Below are 12,713 nucleotides of genomic sequence, written 5' to 3' on the forward strand. Positions count from 1 at the left end.
TTTTCGGGGGACACTTACTCTCTTTCAGCTTCTTCTTCATGTTAAACTGTGACATGAAGATGTTGGAACCCAGCAGACTCCATTCCTTCTTCTTTTCCAGGAAGTGGTAAACGTAGAACAGTGGCGCCACCCTCATCAGCTCGGACTCCGCACTGCCCTTCGGGATGCTGACCAGATACTTCACGCTCTCCTCGTTAAGGACTGTGTCAATCACCTCGCCCAGGATGTTGCCTGTGTTCATCATACAAAGAATCAGGTGACTCAGGAATGAGGTCACGCAGTGCGTGTGTGTTTTACAGGAATGCCCACAACCGCAAGTGGTGTTGCCATTCTCCCTGTTGTCAGATGCCAAGGAGCATGAAATTAATAGCAAAATTAATTTTTGTGATGATACTATTGCCTAGCTGACTGCCAACAAGAGGCCAGATGGGGAGGACCCATTTGATTCCTCAATGGGGGTGGAGATATGGCAATTAAATTTGCATAATTTGCATAAACAGGCCCCTCCCCCACTTTGTGATGACGTGAAGCATGCCTTGCACAGCAGAAACAGGGGGGGAAACGCATCTTCAAGGCAGGAAAGAGGAGCGGGAGCTGTGAGGATAACCTATGGGAGTCTCCTAGACATTCTAGGAGAATAGGCAAGTATGGTCGTTATGTCTGGCAGGGATAGTGTGCAACATGTTCCATATAGCAGCAAAACATTACCATTTATAGAGAGGATACGGCTGATCTTGGATTTCGGTACAATATTGGCTGGCACTTTAAAGCTCAGTTCATGACGTCTCCTTGTTAAACCTACGATGCAAAAGTGACATCACTAATAAATAATGTTCACTGTGTCCTCAATATGTATGTAAAGCTAATGCCTATGTTAAAAATAAACAGGTACATAGAACATTTGTTGTATGTTGGCTTTTTGTTACGTACTATTGAAATGTCAGATTTTAAATCATAAGGATGAATGATCAAGTAAATATACAGTCATTTATGGGGTTACAAAGTGTGCAGACAGTTACTCTCTGTGTCGTTATAGAATGTGGTATGAGGAGATTAGCATCACCCCTGTTCCACATATGTAGATCAAAAAAAAATTCTCTCTTGTATTAGACAGAGCCTCGAAAATTGTCATATTTAGTGGGAGCCCATTTAAATCTATTTGCAGGAAAAGTTCTGGTATCGTCGCTAAAGTATAGTGAAGATACTTGCAATATCTCTTCTGTCATTGCCATCTCAGGATGGCGAAAAACAGATTACAATTGTTAATGAATATTGGTTTTGAATACATTTTATCTATTTTTTTATCTACATTTTTTTCCGCAATAGTGGAACTGAAAGGCCAAATGTTGTATTTCAGTTCCACTGCGCATGCGCAAATTGGCCAGCCGTATCGCACCTGCGCACATCTGCCGAGACCGGGACAGCCAATATTGCTCAGCTGTCCAGAATTTTGGCGATAATAAATCAGTTCTCTCACGACTCTATTGAAAAATAAGCTAGAGATGCTCACCGTGAACTGGTTTTGGTTTTGGATCTGGATTAGCTTCGTGTTTTGATTTGGTTTTGATTTTGGCAAAACCACCCTCGTCTGTTTTGGTTTTGGTTTTGGATTTTTTAGAAAAAATCCTAAAATCACATAATTTGTTTCTTTTTTTGTTCCTACATTATTATTATTATTATTATCCTTTATTTATTAGGCACCACAAGAGTTCCGCAGCGCCGTACACATCACAAACAATAGACTAAACAAGGTGACACATTACAAACGGTTAACAAAAAATACCAAAACTTCAGAGACTCCAGGCAGGCTAATGCAGTAAAGACGGAGCAGAAGAGCAGGTATGGAGAACAGAGGGAAGAGGGCCCTGCTCAAATGAGCTTACATCCTAAGGGAGGGTAGACAGATCTCAGGCACACAGGGAGCAAGTTGAAGTAAGTGGGAAGAGAACAGGGGGGTGGGAGGAGAGAGGGGAACAACAGGTGGAGGAGAGGTTAGGTGGAAGGTTGGTAAGCCTTTAGGAACAGGTAAGTTTTGAATGCCCTCTTGAAGGAGGACAGATTGGGAGAAAGACGGATGGAGCGAGGGAGGTCGTTCCAGTGAAGGGGGGCAGCACGGGAGAAGTCTTGGATTCTGGAGTGGGAAGAGGTGATCAGAGTGGAGGAGAGGCGACGGTCATTGGCCGAGCGCAGGGAGCGGGCAGGGGTGTGAATGGAGAGGAGGTTAGAGATATAGGGAGCAGTAGACTGGGAGAGAGCCTTGTAAGTGACGGTCAGGAGTTTGAAAAGGATTCTGTAAGGAATGGGGAGCCAGTGTAGGGCAAGGCAGAGAGGGGAGGCAGACGAGGAGCGTCGAGAAAGGAAGATGAGTCTTGCAGCCGCATTGAGTATAGAGCGGAGGGGGGCGAGATGGGAATGGGGTAGGCCGGTAAGAAGGAGGTTGCAATAATCAAGGCGGGAGATGATGAGTGCGTGGATGATAGTTTTGGTGGCATCCTGGGAAAGGAAGGGCCGGATGCGGGCAATGTTGCGTAGCTGGTAGCGACAGGCTTGGGCGAGGGATTGGATGTGGGGGGCGAAGGAGAGAGAGGAGTCGAGGGTAACGCCCATGCAGCGGAGTTGGGTGACACAGGAGATGGTGGTATTGTTAACAGTGATAGATAGGATATGGTGGGCGGGGAGTCTAGGGGGAGGAAAGACAATCAGTTCAGTTTTGGAGATGTTAATTTTGAGAAAGCGCGATGACATCCAGGAGGAAATGGCAGAGAGGCAGTCAGATACACGAGAGAAGAGGGAGGAGAAGAGATCAGGCGAGGAGATGTAGAGTTGGATGTCGTCAGCGTAAAGGTGATACTGAAGACCGAATGAGGAGATGAGAGTCCCCAGTGAGGAGGTGTAGAGCGAAAAGAGTAGAGGGCCAAGAACAGAGCCCTGAGGGACACCAACAGGGAGAGGGAAGGGGGTGGAGGAGGAGCCAGACGTGGATACTGAGAAGGAGCGGTTAGCGAGGTATGAGGTGAACCAGGCAAGGACAGATCCAGAGAGGCCAAGAGATAGAAGTGTTTGTAGCAGGAGGGGGTGGTCCACGGTGTCGAAGGCCGCAGAGAGGTCAAGGAGGATGAGCAGGGAGAAGTGACCCTTAGATTTGGCTAAAAGTAGATCATTAGTAACTTTGGCCAGGGCAGTTTCGGTGGAGTGGAGGGGGCGGTAACCGGATTGGAGAGGGTCGAGGAGGGAATTGTCCGAGAGGTGTCTAGTGAGGCGGCAACAGACAATCCTCTCAAGTAATTTGGAGGCAAAGGGGAGAAGTGAGATAGGGCGATAGTTTGCAAGAGAGGTGGGGTCAAGATTAGGTTTTTTGAGGATGGGAGAGATAAGAGCATGTTTAAATGAAGAGGGGACTACACCAGAGGAGAGTGATAGGTTGAAAAGGTGAGCAAGGTAAGAGCAGGCAGTGGGAGAGAGAGAGCGAAGGAGGTTAGAGGGGATAGGGTTGAGAGGACAGGTGGAGGGTGGAGAAGAAAGAATGAGGGAGAGAACTTCATCACCCGAAGTGGGGCAGAAGGAGCACCAGAGTAGGTTGTTGGAGAGAGAAGGGATGAGGGGGGCGGGAGAGGGATGGGATGAGGAAATGTTCAGTCGGATGGTCTCAATTTTAGAAGAGAAAAAAGTGGCGAAGTCAGAAGCGGAGAGGGAAGGCGGGACACGAGGGGGAGGGGGAGAGAGGAGGGAGTTGAAGGTGGCAAAGAGGCGGCGGGGATTGGAGGACTGAGAGGAAATCAGGGACTTGAAGAAGGATTGTTTAGCCAGGGAGAGGGCAGAGCAGAATGAAGTGAGTATAAATTTGAAGTGAAGGAAGTCGGCCAGGGAGCGAGATTTCCTCCAGAGGCGTTCAGCAGTGTGAGAGCACCTTTGGAGGAAGCGGGTGAGTTTGGAGTGCCAGGGGTATTAACCTCAATGACACTATTTTCAAGTCATTTGCAGTCAATTTAGACCACCTCACAGGTCACAATATTATTTTCATACACTTTCGGACAAATACTGCAGCGACTTGGCTGGATGGTAAGCGACAGAGCAATGACACAAACACACGGCGGTTCCTAGCACATCTAGGACACATTGGCACACAGCAGTGACAGAAAAGAAAAATGGGGGTCCGCCCTTCCCCCCACCCCTCGCTATGTTGGATCTTAAAAAGGAATTCAAAACTTGCGAGATCCGATGACGTCACAATGACGTTTTGCCTCGTTTTCAATTCCGAGGGCGCGTGACAGCTCAGCTCGGTACTCGGATCCCTTAAGTTCGGGTGTGTTCGGTTCTCGAGGAAACGAGCCTGAGCATATCTAAAGTAAGCCCCACAATTTCGACTCGAGCTGGCACCTTTACAAGTGACACTGCATGGACCTAGGTGTACCCTGATACAGGACTAAAGGGGGGCTCTCCAGAAAGCAGTCATTGTAAAATCTCAGCACACCTATACATACCACGAAGGCCTTGTGGATCCAAAGTAAATCCGACACTTCTCTCTTCCTGAATACCTTCTGGCTGCATAAAAAAACAGAAGTCTGGTCACTGTCCTTCATTAATAAAGGGCATTCTTCCTATTGGGCTTTCTGCTAAACAACTGTATACCACAATACTTTTTAAGCTGTAAAGCTCTTTTAAAGTGCAGATGAAATAAGTGAAAATCAGAAAAATTGATACTTAAATATAATAGGCAGCTCCCCAATCACTCAACACCTGTCTGCAAGTGTCACACCTAATAGGAGTCCTTGAAAAAGTATTTTTATAATATGAAACGCGTCGGAGATTGTGTTATTGTCTGATTCCTGTGAACACCATCTGGATGTGGGGTATTGCTGGCTGGAACCCTCCACTTCATCTGCGAGTGTGCTAAGGACAGATAAGCTGTTTTTTATCTTGTTTCATGTACGGGCATTTATTTTAAAGAGCTGCAGTATGAGACATTGTGCTGCTTTTAAATTTGTGATTCTCTAGAGAATTAATGTGTGTTTATTATTGACGGTATCATACTATTGTGGCATTTTTTTTGAATTTGCAGTCACCTGGTAGCCATCCTGATAACGCTTGGAAGGATTACTTAATATTGAGGATCGTCTTGATTTCCAGTGTCCACAAATGGTGCCATCAGAGGGATTTCCTCATTATATCATTTCGGCTCAAATGATTTGAACCTCCGGTACGGGAATTATCCATGTGTGGATATTTTCACTATGTATCACTTTTAATGCACTATGTGTGGCGCCCCCTGTCTTTTGTATTTTAACTGTATAACACATTCAGGGCCTGATTCATGTCGGACTACAACTTGAACGTAAGTTCCGTTTTTTAAAAAGAGCACACAACTTGTGTGTAGTTCTGTCCGTATTCAAACCCAAGCGGATCTCAAGATGCGTTTCGATTCGAATCTGGGTGTAAGTACGCTCTGTTCACGTAGTACTTGCCGTACGTAGACACAGAACAGACTGCAGTATAATCATAGGAGTAATTACAATAAAAGTGCATGTGGGAAAACAAAATTAAATCACATCTTTTAGCATATTTTTAAATATATATAATTTCTTTTATTTTTTTTTTACATTTTTTTACATTAATTATATAAATAAAGATGATGTCTATACGTTCTGTACATATAATGCATTTTTATAGTATGTCTTATTTGCATAATGATGTTGTGCCAGTCATCACTATCAGTCGGCGCTTACACCTGACCTGTAGCTGGTGCAAAAGACACGGCTAAAAACAAGCGCACTTAGGACAAACACAGGACTAGACTCGTACCCATCTGCGTCTGTACATGGCCTATGTTAGTCTGCTGCTGCCCTCCCCCCCGTTCTGCCTCTCAAGATGTAGACAGTCGTAGGTGATATTTGCATTCGGACATGAATCGCATACAATGGTGTTTATTGGCGTAATGTCTGTGTCTGAGCATGCGCAGTGTGGAATCACGCAATATAGGCTACGGAAACGGACGCACGTCTGAACATGAATCTGACCAAAGTGTGACCTTGTAGCCTCTGTTATTTGTGTAGACCAAATAAAAATACTTTTGCACAATCAACGTTGAGCATTAAACAGCCAAATTTCCCCATCCCTCACTCTAATCCTTTCCTGACAAACCCTGGGTCCTACGATGACAATGGGCTTCCAAAAACTTTGAGAGACCGGAGTGGGAGATTCAAAGTCAGTTTGTGGTCTGGCTGATTTTCCGTCACCTCCTGCTCGACTCCAAGTCCCTGTTACTTAGAGCGGAATGAGACACAGCGATAACATTGACATGCGCAAGACCATTGGTGGCAAGCCCAATAACATGATTGATTCATTATCACAGATTATTAGATTGCAGATCTCGTAGAGTACCTACCACAACCCGTAATGATTTCACCACGACCTCACCGCTGTTCAGAGAGTTTATTATTGTTAATTTGAAGGTGATGGGGTGAAAGCCCAGTTCCAGAGGCAGGAGGTTGTAAGAGATTGTCTTTGGCTTTAATTTATAAAAGTCTTCATTACAACCCTTCAGTCTTGAAGAATGGCTGCTGGCAAAATCGGTATGAACCATGCATAATTGTTTCCCCACGGACACAGAAACGCAGCCCTGAAATGGAACAGAGCATTATCATCAGCAAAATCAGACTCAAACTTCTACAATCTATTCTACGCAGCGGATAGCTTGATTTTCCTTGCAATCCTTCTACCACTGCTGATACGCTCTGTCAGTCTCTACATTGGTTGGTTTATTACCAAATCCAATAAAAAATAATACTACTAACATACAAGGCCATCAACAAAACTGCACCAACATACATCTCCTCATTTGTCTCAAATGACTCCCAACTCGACACCCTCGTTCTAAACAAGATCTGCGTCTCTAGTCCACACTCATTACCTGATCCCATTCCCGGTTACAGGACTTTTATTGGGCTGCGCCCACTCTATGGAATTCCATCCCTTGCACAATAAGACTTTCCTCTGGTCTACAAACCTTCAAGCGTTCTCTGAAAACCCACCTCTTCAGGCAAGCTTATAATATTCCTTAGCCACCCTCTTAACCACTCTAGGTTACCCTATTACCACCCTCTGCACAGCTAACACAAAACAACCCTCTGACCAACACTGCTATGTGACTGATCATACAGCCACTAAGCACTTTTTCGCCTTTAATTTAATTTAAAATATTTATTTAATCGATAAATCACTATTTTAATTCTTCTCTTTCTGTTAACGCCATCCTGAGATGAGAGCATTAGCAGAACAGGAATTGCTGAGAAATACATTTATATATAAAACATAACATTTGTGGCAAAGCTTCATACCCAGTATAAGGCAGGAAAAGAGAGAAACAAACATGTTTATTTAATCTCATGGCCCGGTGACCTTATAATATACGGAAAGAGGTGTGTTATAACACATTTCCTTGGAACGAACATTGCAATTGTAGATCATAATACACCAACAGTATACAATGAAATGCTTAGAAAGATGTTTATTGTGACGTATGACTTGCCTTAACGTTGTAGTTTAAGTAATTGTAGACCGTAACTTGAATTTGAACTTGTTCCCCTCGGACGACGGAATACGGCAGCTGCACATCTAGGAATAAGTCCTTATAAACCGTTATCTTGAGCGGTTCTGCAACGCATATACCTGGAAAAGAGACAAACGTTCTCCAGCGTTCTGCTTTCGTAAGGAACTGTTCTCCATCCACACCGTTCTTTAAATATGTTATTTTAGGCAATCGGCACGGAGGCAGCTACTCAGATTTATAGATTAATATGCAGAATTACTCTCTGAATATTCTCATCACTAATATCATTTGGCCGGCTGTGATTCCCTCTACACACTGACCCTTCATTACCGTGCTAACGGTAATATTGTGCCTCTATTACCATAGTAACTGTAATGATGTGCGCCCTACGTTGTTCTAAAGAACAAGGCAAGGAATTGAATCTTCTCCCTTTGTTATCTTGGTTAGCGAGTGATACTCAACAAGGGGCAGGCTGAGCTTTGGGGCACGGGGGCATCCGCTGGCCATACTGAATGGGTCATACCGCGTTGCCAGACCAGTCCTGACGGATCTGCGCATACCGACCCAACTTGCCCTGACTCGGGCTTTCATGTTCCATTTGTGAAATAAATAAAAATGAAATATATGAAAAATATATATTTTTTTAATTATTTTCTTGCCATTCTGAATTGAAAAAAAAAAAAAAATGCTTTAATTATTATATAATATATACTTAATCTGGCTTGTTGCTTTTCGCTTCATGCCCATTGCGATGTATGTATTCTTACAAATATACATATATTTGCCCCTGAACCCCATGATCCCCTAGCACAGCTCCTGGCTGTCCTGGTACCTACCTTTATCTGACATGCTGATTCCTTGGATCTCCCAGGTTGTCAGGGAATCTGGGAGCTTTGTGGAAAGTCTAAGAAAGTCCGCTCTAAGGAGGTAGCAGATAGTTATATATAGTTAAGGTGTGACGTATATTAAACATACATACTTCCCAACGTTTAGAACCGAGAAATCGGGACAAAATATGCTCCACCCGCAAATGGGTAAATTGGGTAAAAAGTCCACTCATTTTGGTTAAGCCTTGCCCATTTGTGGCCCACGAATTGGGGTTTCCTGCTATAATCGGCACAGTTGGGAGGATTGGTCAGATCACTGTCGTTAGTTAGGTTTTCCCCATACTTGCCAACTTTCTATTTTCCCCTCCTGGTGAGGTGAAGCTCAAGTGCAGAGGGGGGTAGTGCATCACGAATCAAGTCTGTTTGGCCCCCACCTCCAAAACGCAGGGGGACGAAATGGTGCAACTTGTGGTGAAACGCGTTATGGAGGCCCCCAGGAGACCTACCCAGAATGCAGGAGTTGCCTGGACATTTCAGGAAAGTGGTCAAGTATGGGTTTTTCCCCCAATCACAATGGGGCCATTACTATCTCCTAATTTCTGCTCACAGACCTCCATACTATCCTGGAGTCGTCTATACCAGACCACTCTATGTGACCTGTCAAAGGGTCATTTAAACATTGCTCATTACCTAGAGATCGCATGCTCCTCCCAGAACCAACTCTCCGGGAAATAACTCCGTATTTCTGGTTCATCGATGTCAAAGACTGTTCTGATATCTAAATTAGAAGATAAAACCATAACAAAGACAGTGGCCTAAAGATATGATATAAATTTGAGTTATATTTGTACGCTGTATGTATGTATCAGGGCTGAGACTATCGGATATGTGGCTCTGATCTAAGAGAAAGTCCGTAATGGCTGATTATGAAGAAGTATATTGTGGCACCTTAAAATTAATACTGATGATGATGACGATGATGATGAATAGATAGCTTGCACTGAATTGGATAACAAGGCAGCACACATCTTAAATGACTAGGGTATTATTATTATCATTTATTTATATAGGACCAATCCTATTAAGCATTCAAGGAAAGACTTTATTTAAATAAATAAAGCCTTTCTTCAAGTATTCTCCCCTGACATCTCCATCCTGAGATAGCGATAGGAGGACGGGGTAGTACCTGTCCCTCCACTGTCCATTGCAAATAGGCTACACCAGTGATAGCCAATGTTCAGGGGTCATTCAGGACTCAGCAAGCTCTCATTTGTCCTGAATGAAGGTGCAAGGACTGGAGGTGACAGCTAGAGGAACCTCCAATGGATTCCCTTTAAAAATGGTTAAGGGTCCTGGCTCTTTTTTTTTTTTTTTACTTTTGATTTAGAAAAGGGAACATTTGAAGTCAAAAACAATGAGCATTGGCATACAAGCAATCAAGCTATTCCCTTTAGGGTCCTGACTCTTAACTTCCGGCTTCTAGATTTTGGACGGTTTTGCATTGTGTCCATGAGACAATGTTTTGCGACTTTTGTTCCCTGAAAAAGGAAAACTGCCTTGTGGCTGTGCTTCTTGGGGTAACTGGGGCCTAGCTTGTCCCCCTTATGTCCACACCCCACCCCAAGAAAACTTTTGGAACACAAGAGTTACATTAAAGTGGGTCGGAGTAGCTTGGGGTGGCAATACATATGTCCGTCTAGGTCTACAACCCACGTGAATCCCAACACACTGCCACAATAACTCTGAGGGTGGGTTAGGGGGAATAGCGTGGCATTAGGAGTATCTTGGGGTGGGTTGTGGACTCTCGGGGATAGGAGTCAGCTGGCCAGTGCCCACTACCAGGAAGTGTGGGGGAAAGCTGAACACTGCCATGGATTTTGAAATACTTACATATCCTGCCCATCCACAGATCCTTTTGTTCCTCATCTGCCTTTTCCTTGATGCGTTTGGCTAGTTTACAGCAACTGTCAAAAGCTTTCACACACCCATCGGCTCTCAGCTTCTTGGTTCGGGCGACTCCGCGATTACAATCGTTCTCGTCCAGGAAATTTGCGCTCCCATCCAGGCAGCATTGTTTCAGACGCTTGTCGCGGTATTTGTTGGCTGTGGGAGCAGAGTCGTGGCATTTGTCAAGGAATTTAAAAACAAATTCTATATTTCATTTATGTGCCTCGAATGCACTCTTTGTAAGAAGGAGAATATCCCTTATAGCCAAACTATATATCGAGAATCAAATAACCCCCCGACCATCCCCCTGGAAATACTGTGCCGCCGTCTGATCAGGAGATATAAAGTCTCTGGTACGCTGCCACATGGTCTGCGCAGGCACTGCCGCCATATTTCTGACGATGTAACTAACGTGCACGTCTTTAAGGCACAGATCTGTGTAACCTTCTGCTCAAAAAAACAAACACCGAAAAAAAATCGCCCCTGGGCAATATATATAAAGTAATATGTAAAACCAAAATTCCAACAGCTACAAAAAAAAGACTGTGCTGAAGATTGATTATATATCGATTAAAACTAAAAAATAAAAATTGTCGCAAAACCTTAAAATGAAAAACAATAATATTTATTATACAATAGTAATAATTAAAAAAAGAGTCAGAGGGCATAAGCGCAGATATTTAAGCAGGAAATATGAACATTTAATAATTTAATTTGGCCGTTTAGAAAATTAAAAGTTATCAGCAGCTAAGAGTATAAATTCGGTTGGCTCACTAGACGGTAGTAATGTCAGACACTCAATTGATTGCGAGATCTCCAGGAGAAAGTTAATAAAGGTGAGTATCAGATATTTATTACTCCAGTTACCCAAAAAAAATGGCACCTAATAGTATGGGTAAGGAGAATGATCTCACCCTAAGGGGTACATTTATCGAGCTGCGAGTTTCCAGCGGGGTTTGAAAAGTGAAGATGTTGCCCATAGCAGCCAATCAGATTCTAATTATCATTTATTTAGTACATTCTATAAATTGATAGCTAGGATTTGATTGGTTGCTATAGGCAACATCTCCACTTTTCAAAGCCACTGGAAACTCTTAGCTTGATACATTATCCCCTTAGTGTTTCTGGCTATCCCTTAGGAGGTGGTCATGGTTACACTGGCCGGTCCGAGTCCCCTGGCTGCTCCGAAAGAGGACGAAGGAAATACGGTTCCGACGCCTGCTCAGTAAATAGCAAAGACTCAACAGGTGTAAAATATTAAATCACATTTTATATACAGTAGAACATAATAGAAAAGTTGGAGGTACAGTTGAGTCAAAGTTTCCTTGTTCCTTGGGCCAGACACGTTCCCCTGCCCAATCCAAGCCCAGGGGGTAAATGTATCAAGCTGAGAGTTTTCCGGCAGGTTTGAAAAGTGGAGATGTTGCCTATAGCAACCAATCAGTTTTTAACTATCATTTTGTAGAACGTACTAAATAAATGACAGCTAGAATCTGATTGGTTTTTCAAACCCGACGGAAAACTCTCAGCTTGATTCATTTACACCCAGATCTCAACAGAACCATATACCTGCCAATAAGCAGAAATTTGGCGTGATAAAGGGGGGGTTTTCTGTGTTTGTGAAATACCTTCTCTGAATATTTCATCACCCGATGAACGCTTGCTCCTTACAATGTCAGTACACGTCATATCTGAAAAAGGATAAGGCAATAAGATAATATTTCAATTAAAACTAAACCACAAAGCGGGAAAAAAATACACAATCTACATCCAAATATACAAAGAGTAGAGTAACCTACGTTAAACAGCACCAAAAAGTTGCCGTGAAAGGGTCATTTCTATGCAATAAAACTATGTTTATTTGGGCAACGGTGATCAGAAGGTTCAAATGTATCTGACACAAGTGTACAGTGTTCCGATGTAGAGCAGGCCTGAGCAACCTGTGGCTCTTCAGGTGATGTGAAACTACAAGTCCCAGCGTGCTTTTGCCAGTAAGTAGCCAGACGATAGCTGTCAAGACATGCTGGGACTTGTAGTTTCACAACTCCTGGAGAGCCAAAAGTTGACCAGGCCTAGACTAGAGTAACAGTATATTTCTTTGGTCACATCCAAGCTTGTCCCAACTAAACTCACAATATAAAAGCAGAAACGGTAACACTCGTATAACAGGCAGAAAGTGGTTTATCATTCGTGTATCAAAGGGTGGAACCTGGCTCGAGGGAACATGGCCTGCTCCCGGGGGCCTCCCAATAACTGACAAAGAACATGTTGGATATATTGGTCCTGATGCATGTTCAGGCGCAACTTGCGTTTTAAAATGAACATGGAACTTGTGCATAATTCCGACCGCATTCGACCAAACGTATCTCAAGATATGTGAGTGTAAAAGCGCT

The 12,713-nt window shown here is 43.6% G+C and overlaps 1 protein-coding gene across 1 annotated transcript in view; it reads right to left on the reverse strand.

Moving 5' to 3' along the window:
• Window positions 1–12,713, reverse strand: part of C5 (complement C5) — a 51,925-nt gene that overhangs the window by 22,625 nt on the left and 16,587 nt on the right. Inside the window, exons 16-24 of the mRNA XM_075185669.1 lie at window positions 11,949–12,011; window positions 10,264–10,476; window positions 9,064–9,151; window positions 8,383–8,465; window positions 7,526–7,665; window positions 6,383–6,616; window positions 4,482–4,542; window positions 709–798; window positions 19–231 (exon numbers count right to left, since the gene is read on the reverse strand). Coding sequence (XP_075041770.1) covers window positions 19–231; window positions 709–798; window positions 4,482–4,542; window positions 6,383–6,616; window positions 7,526–7,665; window positions 8,383–8,465; window positions 9,064–9,151; window positions 10,264–10,476; window positions 11,949–12,011 — 1,185 coding nt within the window. The remainder of the gene's footprint in view (window positions 1–18; window positions 232–708; window positions 799–4,481; window positions 4,543–6,382; window positions 6,617–7,525; window positions 7,666–8,382; window positions 8,466–9,063; window positions 9,152–10,263; window positions 10,477–11,948; window positions 12,012–12,713) is intronic.

Source organism: Mixophyes fleayi, chromosome 9 (genome assembly GCF_038048845.1).
Source record: "Mixophyes fleayi isolate aMixFle1 chromosome 9, aMixFle1.hap1, whole genome shotgun sequence".
NCBI lineage: Eukaryota > Metazoa > Chordata > Amphibia > Anura > Limnodynastidae > Mixophyes > Mixophyes fleayi.